General features: G+C 47.4%; 1 protein-coding gene across 4 annotated transcripts in view; it reads right to left on the bottom strand.

Annotated features, from left to right (window-relative positions):
- Positions 1–12,377, bottom strand: part of ATXN3 (ataxin 3) — a 34,703-nt gene that overhangs the window by 21,147 nt on the left and 1,179 nt on the right. For 3 of the 4 annotated variants that reach the window (XM_040975146.1, XM_040975143.1, XM_040975145.1), the window contains exons 2-5: positions 2,714–2,878; positions 2,466–2,510; positions 700–785; positions 224–290 (exon numbers count right to left, since the gene is read on the bottom strand). In XM_040975146.1, the coding sequence (XP_040831080.1) occupies positions 224–290; positions 700–785; positions 2,466–2,510; positions 2,714–2,878 (363 nt within the window). The remainder of the gene's footprint in view (positions 1–223; positions 291–699; positions 786–2,465; positions 2,511–2,713; positions 2,879–12,377) is intronic. The other variant, XM_040975144.1, reaches the window with a different exon arrangement.

Below are 12,377 nucleotides of genomic sequence, written 5' to 3'. Positions count from 1 at the left end.
CCAAATATATACCTGAATTGTATATAGTTATCACATACAAATCTGTAAGAGAAATTGCTGCTACCTTCTAAAACTGGAAATTTCTGTTAAGATTGAAACCATACCTTACACATATATTACTGATAAGTTTCTCAATTAGTTTGCCAACTCACACTAATCCCTTCTATTACAAATGGAATATAGGATAAAGAAAAGAAAAAGATAAAAGGAAGAAAATTGTTACCTGTTTTCCTAATTTTCTAACAGTAAACCAATGTTCTTTATAATTGCATATAAATGATCTTTCATTTCTGAAAAACAAAAAATATGATATTAAGCTGAAACATTAATAGCTTACATACATTTATTTTGTCTATTAGTATCATACAAAATTTGTGATAACTTAGGATTACATTTAGAGTTAAGCATCAATGACTTTGAAAAACAAAACAGTTCCATGAGCATGCATACAGCAGCTTAGAAATGTGGCGCCAAGGCAACCTGCCTAATGTGACCCCCAGGGCCAGCTCTGCGCTGCCAGGGAGGGGGTCAGGAGGACCCAGGGATGGGCAGCTGTCAGGGACATCAAAGGTACAATGGCAAAGTTGGAGAATATGCAACAAGGAACATGAGAAGTACCCACAATATGATATTCGTGAAAAAAAAATGTAATTTTAAAAGCCAAATGTAGGGAAAGAAACAAAAACAAAATGATCTTACATAGGATCGATTCTGAGCCTCTGATATTCTGGACTGTTGAACAGGATTAGTTCCAAACCCCAAACTTTCAAGGCATTGCTTATAACCTGTTAAAAACAAATGGCAACTTTTCATGAGCAGAACTATTCTTTCAAATTTAAGGAATGTAGCCAGATAAGTCGACCAAACCATTGTATTTTTTACATGTTTCTAGAAGATTATATTATTTTTATAGAATTTATTTATTTGAAAGGCTGTCAGAGAGAGAGGAGAGAGAGTGAGAGAAAAAGAGATCTTCTTCCAGCTGGTTTACTCTTTAAATGGCCACAATAGGCTGGGTCAGGCCAGACTGAACCCAGGTGCCTGGAACTCCATCTGGGTTTCCTGAATGACAGGACCCAAGTGTTCAGGCCATTCCCTGCTGTTTTCCCAGGCACATTAACAACAGGGGGCTGCATGGGAATGAACGCAGACATACTGGCACCCATATGGAAGGTCAGCATCACAGGTGGCAGCTTAACCTGTGGTCCTACAATCCTGGCCCCACGAAGGCTGATTATTAAAAAGTGTTAACTACACAGCTACCTGAGTCCATAACACATATACATATTAAAAACGTATTTATTTACTTATCACAAAGACAGATCAGATTTTATGCAGAGGAATGACAGAGAAGATCCTCTATTCACTGGTTCACTCCCTAAACAGCTGCAGTGGCCACAGCTGAGCTGAGCTGAACTGAAACCAGGAGTCAGGAGATTCTTCCAGGTCTTCCACATGGGTTCAGGGTCCCAAGGCTTTGGGCAATTCTTCACTGCTTTCCCAGGCCACAAGCAGAGAGCTGGATGGGGTGTGGAGCAGCTGGGACATGTATACATTCAGCACGTACACCTGAACAGCCTAGCTGTGAAGTGAGTGATAGCGGCTAGGTCCATGGAAGCACACCCTAGGATGGCCGCACCCCGAGGACCCTGCCGAACGATGCCTTTCTCGGAATGGGTCCTATCGTCAAGGGACACATACACATATCGCAGAGTAGAAAAATGCTATATGTGTAAAAACAAGTCATGATCCATAGACCATCACAGAGAGATTCAGCTGTGACTCAACTGGAAGGCAGCAAGGTATTGCAGCTTCCCAAGTTAACCAAAACAGAGTAAGTACAAAATGCTGTGACTTACTACTGTGATTTAAGGCTATTAATAGTGGATGCAAATTAAATAATCTCGCCCAGCTAGTGATTTTTAAAAGCTGAGAGAGAAATGGAGGAGGAGGGACAGGGGTTGGGAGAATCTTCCACCCACTGGCTTACTCCCCAAATGGCTGTAACAGCTGGAGTGGTCTGGGTTGAGCCCAGGAGCCAGAAACTCCATTAAAGTCTCCTCCACGGGGGCAGGAGCCCAGGTATTTGAACTATTTCCCACTGCTTTCCCTGGCAAAGTAGGAAGGGACTGGATGGAAGTAGAGCAACTAGGACACAAACTGGAACTCACACGAGATGATGGTGATGCGATAAGCAGTGGTTTAACTTGCTGCATCACAATGCCAGCCCCCTAAAAGCCCAATTTTAATGCAAAATCTAGAATCCTGATGTTCACATTTCCCTGTGTAAAAATCCACTCCTAGAAAACAACCCTGACCTCTGTGGAGACAATCTCTGGAGGAAACTGTGAAGGTTACGTCTTCACGGCGACCATGAGAGGCTAATGACACTCCAAATGAACCACACAGCTGACAGCGCTGGAGAGAGACATGCACAATCCGAGTGTGCGCTTGCGCCAGCTCACCTGAATGGAGAAGAAGCCACTGTCATCCATGTTTCCGGAAGGCTGCTGTTCATTGGGACAGAGAGGGGGTGGCGCAGGACGAGGAGAGGCAGGGAAAAGCTCATTAGTGTGGCTATTCAAGTACTGTGCTATACATCCCGTTTACAATGGCAAGAGCAGAGTTAGAATTAACAAGTCAGCTCTCAGGAAAAACTGCTCTTTTCTAAAGTCTCCCCGACCCAAAAGAAGACTGAGTTCAAAACCAGAACCTGCAGAAACGTTCGATAGTCTTCACTGGTGACGCCGCCCTCTGCCATCCTCATCCTCTCCTCTTCATCGAGCTGATGTGCGATTGAGGACAATTCCACAGGACTAAAGTATTCTCCTTGCAAAAGATTATTCAGGCAATGCTGAGCACAAAGTGAGCCTTCTTGCTAACATTCACAAAAGAAAAAAACCACAGGTGATTTATTAAGATGTGATTTATCAAATTCTTTTTATAGTATCTTCCGCTAAAGGATTTAGTTATTATCTTTTTAATATTGTCAGATTAAATGTTTTAAGTCTCAGACAAACATGAATAACATGTTGTGATTTGTTGATCTTTATTTTACAATGTTATCATCAATGAAACTACAATTATTTAGCTACATGATCCAGAAAGCTAACAGTGACTTAAAATGGAACATTATCACCTATTAAACACATAGAATATCACAATTTATTCAAAACTACTCTACAGAAACACTTACTAACCTTTTCAGTATCTAAAAGAAAGTCACCTTTGGAGAATCCATGGCAAATGAGTAATGCTAGAAGCATTGTAACAAACATCTGGTTTGTGACAAGCTCTCCTGGTCCTACATCCTTGTCCATGGGATTTCAAAGCTCAACAGCCAACACAGCTGAGAATCACTCCACATCAAGACTCGCAGCTCAGGGTTGGCAGTGCGGTGCAGCACGTCCCACTGCTGTTGGGATGCCAGCATCTCATACAGGCGCACCAGTTTGAGTCCTGGCTGCTCCACATCTGATCCAGCTCCCTGCTGATGCGCCTGGCAAAAGCATCAAAAAATAGTCCAAGTGCCTGGGCCCCCACGTGGAAAACCTAGTCAAAGCACCTGGTCCTTGCTTTCAGTCTGGCCCAGTTCTTGTAGCTGTGACCATTCAGGGAAATAAGGAACAGACGGACATTCATTCACTCATATTCTCTCTCTCCCGCGTGTGTGTGTGTGTGTGTGTGTGTGTGTGTGTATGTCCCTCCATTTGTAAATGCGTCTTTAAAATAAATCCTAGGAAGGAAGGGAGAGAGGGAGAATTAAGGGAGAGAGAGGAGACAGAAAGAAAGAGAAAGAAAGGAGAAAGAGAAAGAGAGAAAGGAAGGAAAGAAGGAAGGAAGGAAGAGACAGAGAGGGAGTGAGGGAGGGAGGGAGGAAAGAAGGGAGGGAGGGAGGGAGGAAGGTAAGAAGGAAGGAAGGAAGGAAGGAAGGAAGGAAGGAAGGAAGGAAGGAAGGAAGGAAGAAAGAAAAAGAAAAAGTTCTGGGAGCAGGTGTTTGGTCCAGTGGTTAACATGTGGCTTGGGTCACCTCACATCAAAGACCTGCGTACCACCTCACAGCTCCAGCTCCTGAGCCCAGCTTCCTGATAAGACAGGGCCTGCAAGCAGCAGGCGGCTGCCCAGGTTGGAGATCTAGGTTGAGCTCCTGCCTCACTGCTAGCTGTTTCAGGCATCTATGGAGTGCACCAGCCAAGGAGAAACCTCTCTGTCTTTCAAAACAAATAAACAGTAAAAACTAAAAACTGAGACTTGGCATTCCAAAGCTGGCATTTGCTTCAGAGAAATCTGCAGACAATGTGCCCAATGCACTGCATTGAGCAGTGCTGTTCCAAGGAGGTCCCTGGAGCTCACCCCGGCACAGCTGGGAAGAGGGACCGAGTCCCCAATGAGTTCACCACTGGCCTCCTCTTCCCAGGCAGCGGGTGAGGAGGCTGCAGCTTTCCATGGGTCCATGCGTTCCTATACAGCAGCAGCCCAGAGCTCGCCCAGGCCTCCTCCTCCCAGCAGCGCTTCTTCCGCAGGCTGCCCTACCACATGGGAGACCCCTGGAGCTGCAGGAACTCTCCCAGAAACACAGAGCCTGCATCTGCCCCTCAGTGACATAATGGCAAATGTGACAATATTTGTTTCTTCTGTTAACCCTGGTTAGCAAAGCTCTTTCTTTCCCTAGTAAGGTCTCCTCCTTACACTGTTGAAAAGCAGGCAGTTTATTCTGAGCTATATCACATGCTACATGGTGACTCCAAAAGCATCACCCTGAAAGATACACCATTTGGGGCTAGCACCGTGCACAGCAAGCTATGCCACAGCAGGCTAGGCCAAGCCTATAGTACCAACATCCCATAGGGGCACACGTTTGGGTCCAGGCTGCTTCACTTCCTGATTCAGCTCCCTGTGTATGACCTGGGAAGGCAGCAGAGGATGCCTCAAACCTTTGGGTCACTGCACCCACGCAGAAAATCCACAAGAAGTGCCCAGGTTCAGAACAGTCCAGTGCTGGCCATTGTGGCCATTTGAGGGAACCAGTAGATGGAACATTCTCTTTCCTCTCTGTAATCTGCTTTTCAAATGAAAATTAAATCTTTTTAGAAAGTAAGAAATATACACCTTTATTTTCCTCTGATGGATCAGTTTCTTCTAAGAACAAAATTTAGCCATTGAGAAGACCTAGGGTGCATTACAAAAAGGGATGGAAAGGTAGCACTGGGGCAGATGCTTGGCGCAGTGGGCAAGCCACCTGCATCCCATTCTGGAGGCTGGATTCAAATCCAGCTTCCTGCTAAGGGCTTCCTGGTGACAGCTCAACTACTTGAATCCCTGACATTTACAGGAGACACCAGACACCTGATTCTGTCACAGACATTCTGGGTATGAACTAGGCGATGCAAGAACTTTTCTTCTAACTTGTAAACAATTAACAGTGAACAAATAAACTTTAAAAGGGCAGCACAAGATAGTTTTTGAGTCTGGAGCAGAGGGTATCACAGATTCATTTCCTGGTTCTGGTAGGGAGCAGCAGCTTGGAGCTGGAGAAGACACTATCCCGCCCGTCACAGCAGCAGCAGTGAGAGAAGACTTCTTTCACTCTATTTCTGCTGTCAGAGAGTAACTCCCACTAAGTCATGTGTGAAAGGAAGGGACATAGAGATGCTCTACTTACATTTACTGAAAATAGGTAAGAAAGCAAGCATATCACAAGTGCTGAACAGCTAAAACACAAAAAAGGAACTCGGCTACACTAGGCATCACAGAAACACACATTACACCCACAGCGTGACGAAGGGGCTTAGCAAGGACACTGGTCCAGACGACCGGCCCCCATATTGGAGTTCTGGTCTCGACTGGCTCCTGCTCCAAGCTTGCTGCTCAGGTCAACCCTGAGAGGCAGTGGGGGAGGGCTTCCTGGAGCTGGCTGCCTGCCACCAAAGTGGGAAACCCAGACTGAGTTCTGGGCTCCCAGCTTGAACCTAGTCCAGCCTCTGACCACGGCAAGCATTCAGGGAGTGAGCCATCTGATGGAAGCTTGCTCACTCTGTCTTTATTTAAAAACGAAACAAAAAAATCTAGAGCTACAATGGTATAAAGGGTTAGACACACAGACTGCTCTGTGCTATGTATGGATGTATAAACCAACACAACGACTTTGGAAAGTCATTTCTAGTGTCTCTACTAAAGCCTACCACACACACCTTTAATTCGGCAGTTCCACTACTAGGCACATCATGAAAAGACCAGAAATGCAAACATGTGCTCATCATGAGTTACGTAACACAATGTTAGGAAAAGCAACACTTCCTAATGGTCCCCAAATGGAAAACCACACAAATGTAACAGTTTAGATCACAGTATAATGAGTAAAATGGAATAGAAAAAAACAAAGGAACTCAATATAACAATGGGAATTAATTAACTTCTACTACCTGCAAGAATATAAATATTATCTGTCAAACAATGTTTCAAAATGAAGCAGCCTCAAGCAGCCTGCCTTAGCATGGTCACTTCATCCCAAGGCACCACCTGGAGAGGCCAGCTCCAAAGGAGGAGGAGTGGCCTCTCAAAGGGCAGTCTGGGCTATCCACACTCACCCAGTGGAGCCTAGCACACGTGGGACTTAGGCTACATCCCACTTTCCTGCTGTGGCTCAGGGCTGGACCCATGCCCACAGCCAGAAACTTGATCAGACTTCGGCAGAGTGAGCAAGCATGTTCAGGGCCCCTGGGTGAACACCTGGACGATCTACCTGCAGCCTGGTGGCACCTGCAGCCTGGTGTTCTGTTGAAAGTGGTTACGAGAGACGAAGGCAGCTGGGGACACATGGTATGGGGTGTTGCTGCTGAGCTAAGACTCAAATAGGTGGCTGACAAGTGAGAGGTGTCAGGCAGAAAATTAAATAAGTAAAGCAGACTTACTGCAGGACTGTGTTTATAAAACCTTTGTAATGGGCAAAATTCACCTGTGGGGTTAGAGCTAAGGACAGCAGCTACTCTGGTGGGGTGGGTGGGGGGCAACGCTGGAGGGATTAGCACCAGCAGACCACTCAGACATTGTGAGAGATGCCTGCAGCCCCACCTGCTGCGCCTCCAGTCCCAGCATCCTACTGCTGCACCCACAGGAGGTAGCAGTGATGGTCCATGACTTTGGTCCCTGCCAAGCACGTGGCCCGCTTGGAATGAGTAGGCTTGACTCAGTCCCAGCAGCTGTGGGCATTTAGGGACTGAATCAGTAGATGGAAGATACTTCTCTTTGCTTTTCAAATACATAAATATCTTTACAGAGAAATCAGCTGTTGAAATCAAACCTTGCCCAAGTTGAACTCTTTTTGGCTGTACGAAATATCAAGTCATGTATTTTAAAGGAAATGAAGAACAAACTGTTCAGTCCAAGGTTAAAAATGACTTGAAGTTACAAGACAGATCAAAACGAATAGCAACCAACAAGACCAATGGCCCTAAGATAACACGTTTCCCTGCCCCAACCACACCCAAGCTGTCCCCAGTCTCCTCACTCTCATTTGACCAGAGTAGGAGAGAAGTTCACTCTGCCTTGAAGTTTGTGAGGTGGAATTCCCAGGATAGTGAGCACAGCCCCTCCTCTGCTGTGCTCAGAAAGTCAAATCCACAAGAGGAGAGGAAAAGACAGAAAGGTCTTTCTTTTGGTGATCCACTCCCCAAATGGCTGAAATGCCAGAGCTGGACCAAGCCAAAAACAGGCGCTTCATCCAGGACTCCCACGTGGGCAGTTGGGGCCCAAGCACGTGAGCCATCTGCCTTCCCAGGTGCAGTAACAGGGAACTGGATTGGAAGTGGAACAACCAGGCAGGGCCAATACGGGATGCCAGCTTCACAGGCTTAACCTGTTAAACCACAATGCCAGTGCCTGCCAAGGTGTTTAATAACACCACAGGACAAAACTACGACCACACCATTGCTGCAATACCAATCTCAGGAATAACCTGTAACAGATTCACTCTCCAAGGGACACCAGTAATAAACTACAAGAGAAGCCAGGTACAAAGCTAAGAATACTCCCAGAGATGAACAAAGCAGGGACTCGGTCAGCCCCACAGCATGGATGCGATGGCATGCTCTCGAGGCACTTACTACGAGGTTTAGTAAACAGACACCTGGAGCAGGGCCACGGCCTGCACTGGTGGGGCAGTCCGCACTCATCACTCAAACTATAGAGAAGGAAACCCCAACAGGAAGATCAGGCGCCCTCATTGGCCCAGGACTGCACGGGAGGGAACGGCATAAATGGGATTCAAACTGAGCCACAAGTCTCAGGGTCTATCTTGCTGCCACGTGTTCAAGTCACTTATTTGGAACAACAATGACCAATGCTGGCAACCGTGACAAGGACAAAACGGCTGTCCCAAATCAATGCTCAACCTTGCTTTTGTGATCATCACACCTACCACACATTATGTTACAATTACCAATTCAGGGCCCAGTGCAGTGCATGCACTGGGATCCCATATGGTTCTAATCCCAACAGTCCCATTTCCCATCCAGCTCTCTGCTTGTGGCCTGGGAGAGCAGTCAAGGACGGCCTAAAGCCTTGGGACCCAGAACCAATGTGGGAGACCCAGAAAAGGCTCCTGGCTCCTCGCTTCAGATTGGCTCAGCTCTAGCTGCTACAGCCAGCCACTTGGGGAGTGAATCATCGGATGGAAGATCTTCCTCTCTGTCTCTCCTTCTCTCTGTATATCTGACTTTCCAATAGAAAAAAAAAATTACCAGTTCTGGAACAGGCACTGTGATTGTGGCTGGCACGTCTGCCTCTGGGGTCAGAGTGCCTGTGCCCGAGTCCCCACTGTGTCCAGGCCCGTTTCCTGCTGACACATGCACAAGGAGGCAGATGCTGCCTCAGAGCCTTGGGTCCCTGTTGCCCAGGAAGGAGATGTGGGTGGAGTTCTGGGCTCCTGGCCCAATGCAGGGTTTCACAGGGAGATCGGCAGTGAGCTGGAAGATTGAACACTTCTCATCTCCCTGTCACTGTCAATGAAAGAAAACCTTATTTAATCCGCATGAACTGAAGAGGTAGGCCTGTGGCGGTGCTTGGGATGCCAGCAGCTCACATACGAGTGCCAATTCAAGTCTTGGTAACTCTTTTTTATTAGCCTTTGTTAATGCACCTGGGACCACAGTCCAAGCACCAGAGCTCCTGCCACCCAAGTGGGGAGACCCAGCTGGAGTTCCCAGCTCTGAACTTGAGCCTTGCCGGTCCTAGCTGCTGTGGGCACCTGGGAAGAGGGCCAGTAGATGGAAAGTCTCTCCCTGCCACTCTGTCCCTCAGACAAATAAAATAAACAAAGCTTTTTTTAAAAAAAACAGTATAAATTTTAGGGGTGGCATTTGGTGCCATGTCAAGTTGCCCCTTGGGACACAAGCATCCCATTAAACAGGAGTGCCTGGTCTGAGTCCCACCTCCTAGACAACTGACTCAACTTCCTGCTAACTCACTTTCTGAGATGGCTCAAGTACTTGGGTCCCCGGCTACCCACATAGGAAATCTGGCTTCAGTCTAATCTAGTTCTGGTTGTTGCAAGCATGTGGGAGGGTGAACCAGGGAATGGGAGGTCTCTATCTCTCTTTTACACAAAATAAAAATAAAAATTTTCAAGTTTTTTTTTAAAAAATGACTGAATTAGATGGTACTGTAACTGCATCAAGAGTAGCCAACAATAGTTCATAAAATACCCACAATCAGCGTCAGTCAGGTCAGTAGCCACTTAGTATCAGAACTGAATTTAGAAGTTAGGCAAACTTCAGCCCATGGACCAAATCCCACCTGCTCCAGTATCTAATGATGGTTTTTATCTTTTGACTAGTACAGGGAAACCATACACTTACACAGACAAGATAATGCAACCTATCCAACCATGCCTCCCTAGGCCTCCAAATACTGATGGCAAGTCACTGACTTCCACCAAGCCGTGCCACACCCACCTCACACTCAGCAGTGTGACAGGCCAGGCACGGTGTATTAGTGGATCACGAACCGCAAAGCTTTACTTAAATAATAGCCACTTAAGTGAAAACAGGGAAACCAACAAGCCAAAAGAAGTTGCTTTTACAGACATATATTCTTTAGGTTTCTTTGGGGCCAAAGTTGGTTCTCCGGTTTCCAGGTTAAAACTGTGCTGCAGAGAAGACGGGCGTCATGTGTGGCACGCTAAGCCTCAGCCTATGGTGCCAGCATCCTGTATGCAGGGGTCAAGCCCTGGCTGCTGCACCTCTGATCCGGCTCCCTGCTTACAGTCTAGGAAAGCAGACAAGGATAGGTCAGGTGCTTGGACCACTGCACCAGCATGGGAAACCTGGAACAAGCTTCAGTCTCCTGGCTTTGCATCAGTTCAGCTCCAGAAGTTGTAGACATTTGGGGAGCGAACCAGCAGATGGCAAATCTGTCTCTTTGTCTTTCATATAAAAATGAAATAAATCTTAAAAAGTGTGCTAGTCAAGGGAAATGGGCACTCGTGAGGCTGGCACCCCCAGAAGGGACTGTGTACAAGCTTCCAGTGAACCCTGGGATGGCAGAAATACACCCACAGAGCCTAAGGTTGTTAAGCATCTTCACATGCCAAGGTGACATGTTGATAAGTGTAAGCACGTTCCTGCAATACCTTTAAGCCCATATGTCAATAAGTGACACGTTTTTCTAGTGAGCAGATTTTTTAAAAATATTTATTTACTAAATTTTATTGGAAAGTCAGATATACAGAGAGAAGGAGAGACAGAGAGGAAGCTCTTCCATCCGATGATTCACTCCCCAAGTAACTGCAATGGCCAGAGCCAAGCCGATCTGAAGCCAGGAGTCAAGAACCTCCTCCAGGTCTCCCACGTGGGTGCAGGGCCCCAAGGCTTTGGGCCGCCCTCGACTGCTCTCCCAGGCCACAAGCAGAGAGCTGGATGGGAAATGGGACTGTTGGGATTAGAACTGGCACCCATATGGGATCCCGGTGTGTGCAAGCCACTAGGATACCACACTGGGCCTGTGAGCAGATTTTCATTAGTCTAGTATCAAACTTTTTGTTGATTACATGATTCACTAAAATGTACCCAAACTAGCTAGTGACTGATAGTGTATGGGGCACATGTTCAGACTAGCAGTGGTGATGCCAACACCCCATATGAACACGAGCGCGTGTCCTGGCTGCTCCACTTCTGAGCCACTCCCTTTTAATGCACTTGGGAATGCAGCAGAAGATGGCCCAAGTACCTGGGCCCCAGCACCCCGGGGGGAGACCTAGCTCCTGGCTTTGTCCTGCCTCAACCTGATCACTAGGGTCAAATCTGGGTAGTGATCCAGTGAAGGAAAGGTCTTTGTTACTCCCCTCCTCCCTCTCTGTACGCTGCCTTTTTTTTTTTTTTAAAGATTTATTTTTATTATTTTTTTATTGGAAAGGCGGATATACACAGAGGAGAGAGAGAGAGGAAGATCTTCCGTCCGATGATTCACTCCCCAAGTGAGCACAACGGGCCGATACTATGCCGATCCGAAGCCAGGAGCCTCTTCCGGGTCTCCCACGCGGGTGCAGGTTCCCAAAGCTTTTTGGGCCGTCCTCGACTGCTATCCCGGGCCACGGGCAGGGAGCTGGAAGGGAAGCGGGGCTGCCGGGATTAGAACCGGCGCCCATATGGGATCCCGGGCGTGCAAGGTGAGGACCTTTAACCACTTGCGCCACCGCGCCGGGCCCTGTACGCTGCCTTTTACATAAGTAAATGAATCTTTTAAAAAATTTGCCCCATGCAAACAGGGTTTGATGCCTAGTAGGGCTCCGGACTGCATTCCCTCCTCCCACTCTGTGTGCGGTGCAACCCCTACTGCTGCAGTTTCTTGGGGTGCGAGTTACAGGGCTGGCACCCTGTCCATCTGCCTCTCAAACAACTAAAAAGCATACGCCTTGTAGGGCAGAGAGGACTTGAGGTCTTCCTGAGTGAAAACCTACAGCCACATGGCTACACCAACGCCTCTCAAAACTGGGAGTAAAAACACAGGAGTGGGCATGTGACAGCAGGTAAGACACCCCGCTGGGGGAAGGCCTTGCTTGGCACATCCCTAGTCCAGGCTGAAGTCCTTGGGTTTGAGTCCCGGCTTCACCTACAGCTCCAGCTGCCTGCTCACACACACACCCTGGAAGAGAACAGGGACCCACTGCCTGTGTGTGAGATTTGAACTGAATTTCTGGCCCTGGGTTCGGCTGCAGTGGCTGGTTTGGGCATGTGGGGAGCAATCCGGGGGACAGGCGGTGTCTTTCAGGAGGCTTTCAAACAAATAAAAGGTGTGTGTGTGTGTGTGTGTGTGTGTGTGTGTGTGTGTTTTAAGCACATGTGTATTTCTCACCCAATCTCTACAGCCAAGCAACTAAATCT

The sequence above is a fragment of the Ochotona curzoniae genome, unplaced genomic scaffold, assembly GCF_017591425.1.
Source record: "Ochotona curzoniae isolate NIBS_2020 unplaced genomic scaffold, NIBS_Ocur_1.0 contig_2688, whole genome shotgun sequence".
In the NCBI taxonomy this organism is placed as follows: Eukaryota; Metazoa; Chordata; class Mammalia; order Lagomorpha; family Ochotonidae; genus Ochotona; species Ochotona curzoniae.
Note: the sequence above shows the minus strand (reverse complement) of the source record. Positions and strands in the feature narration are given on the sequence as shown.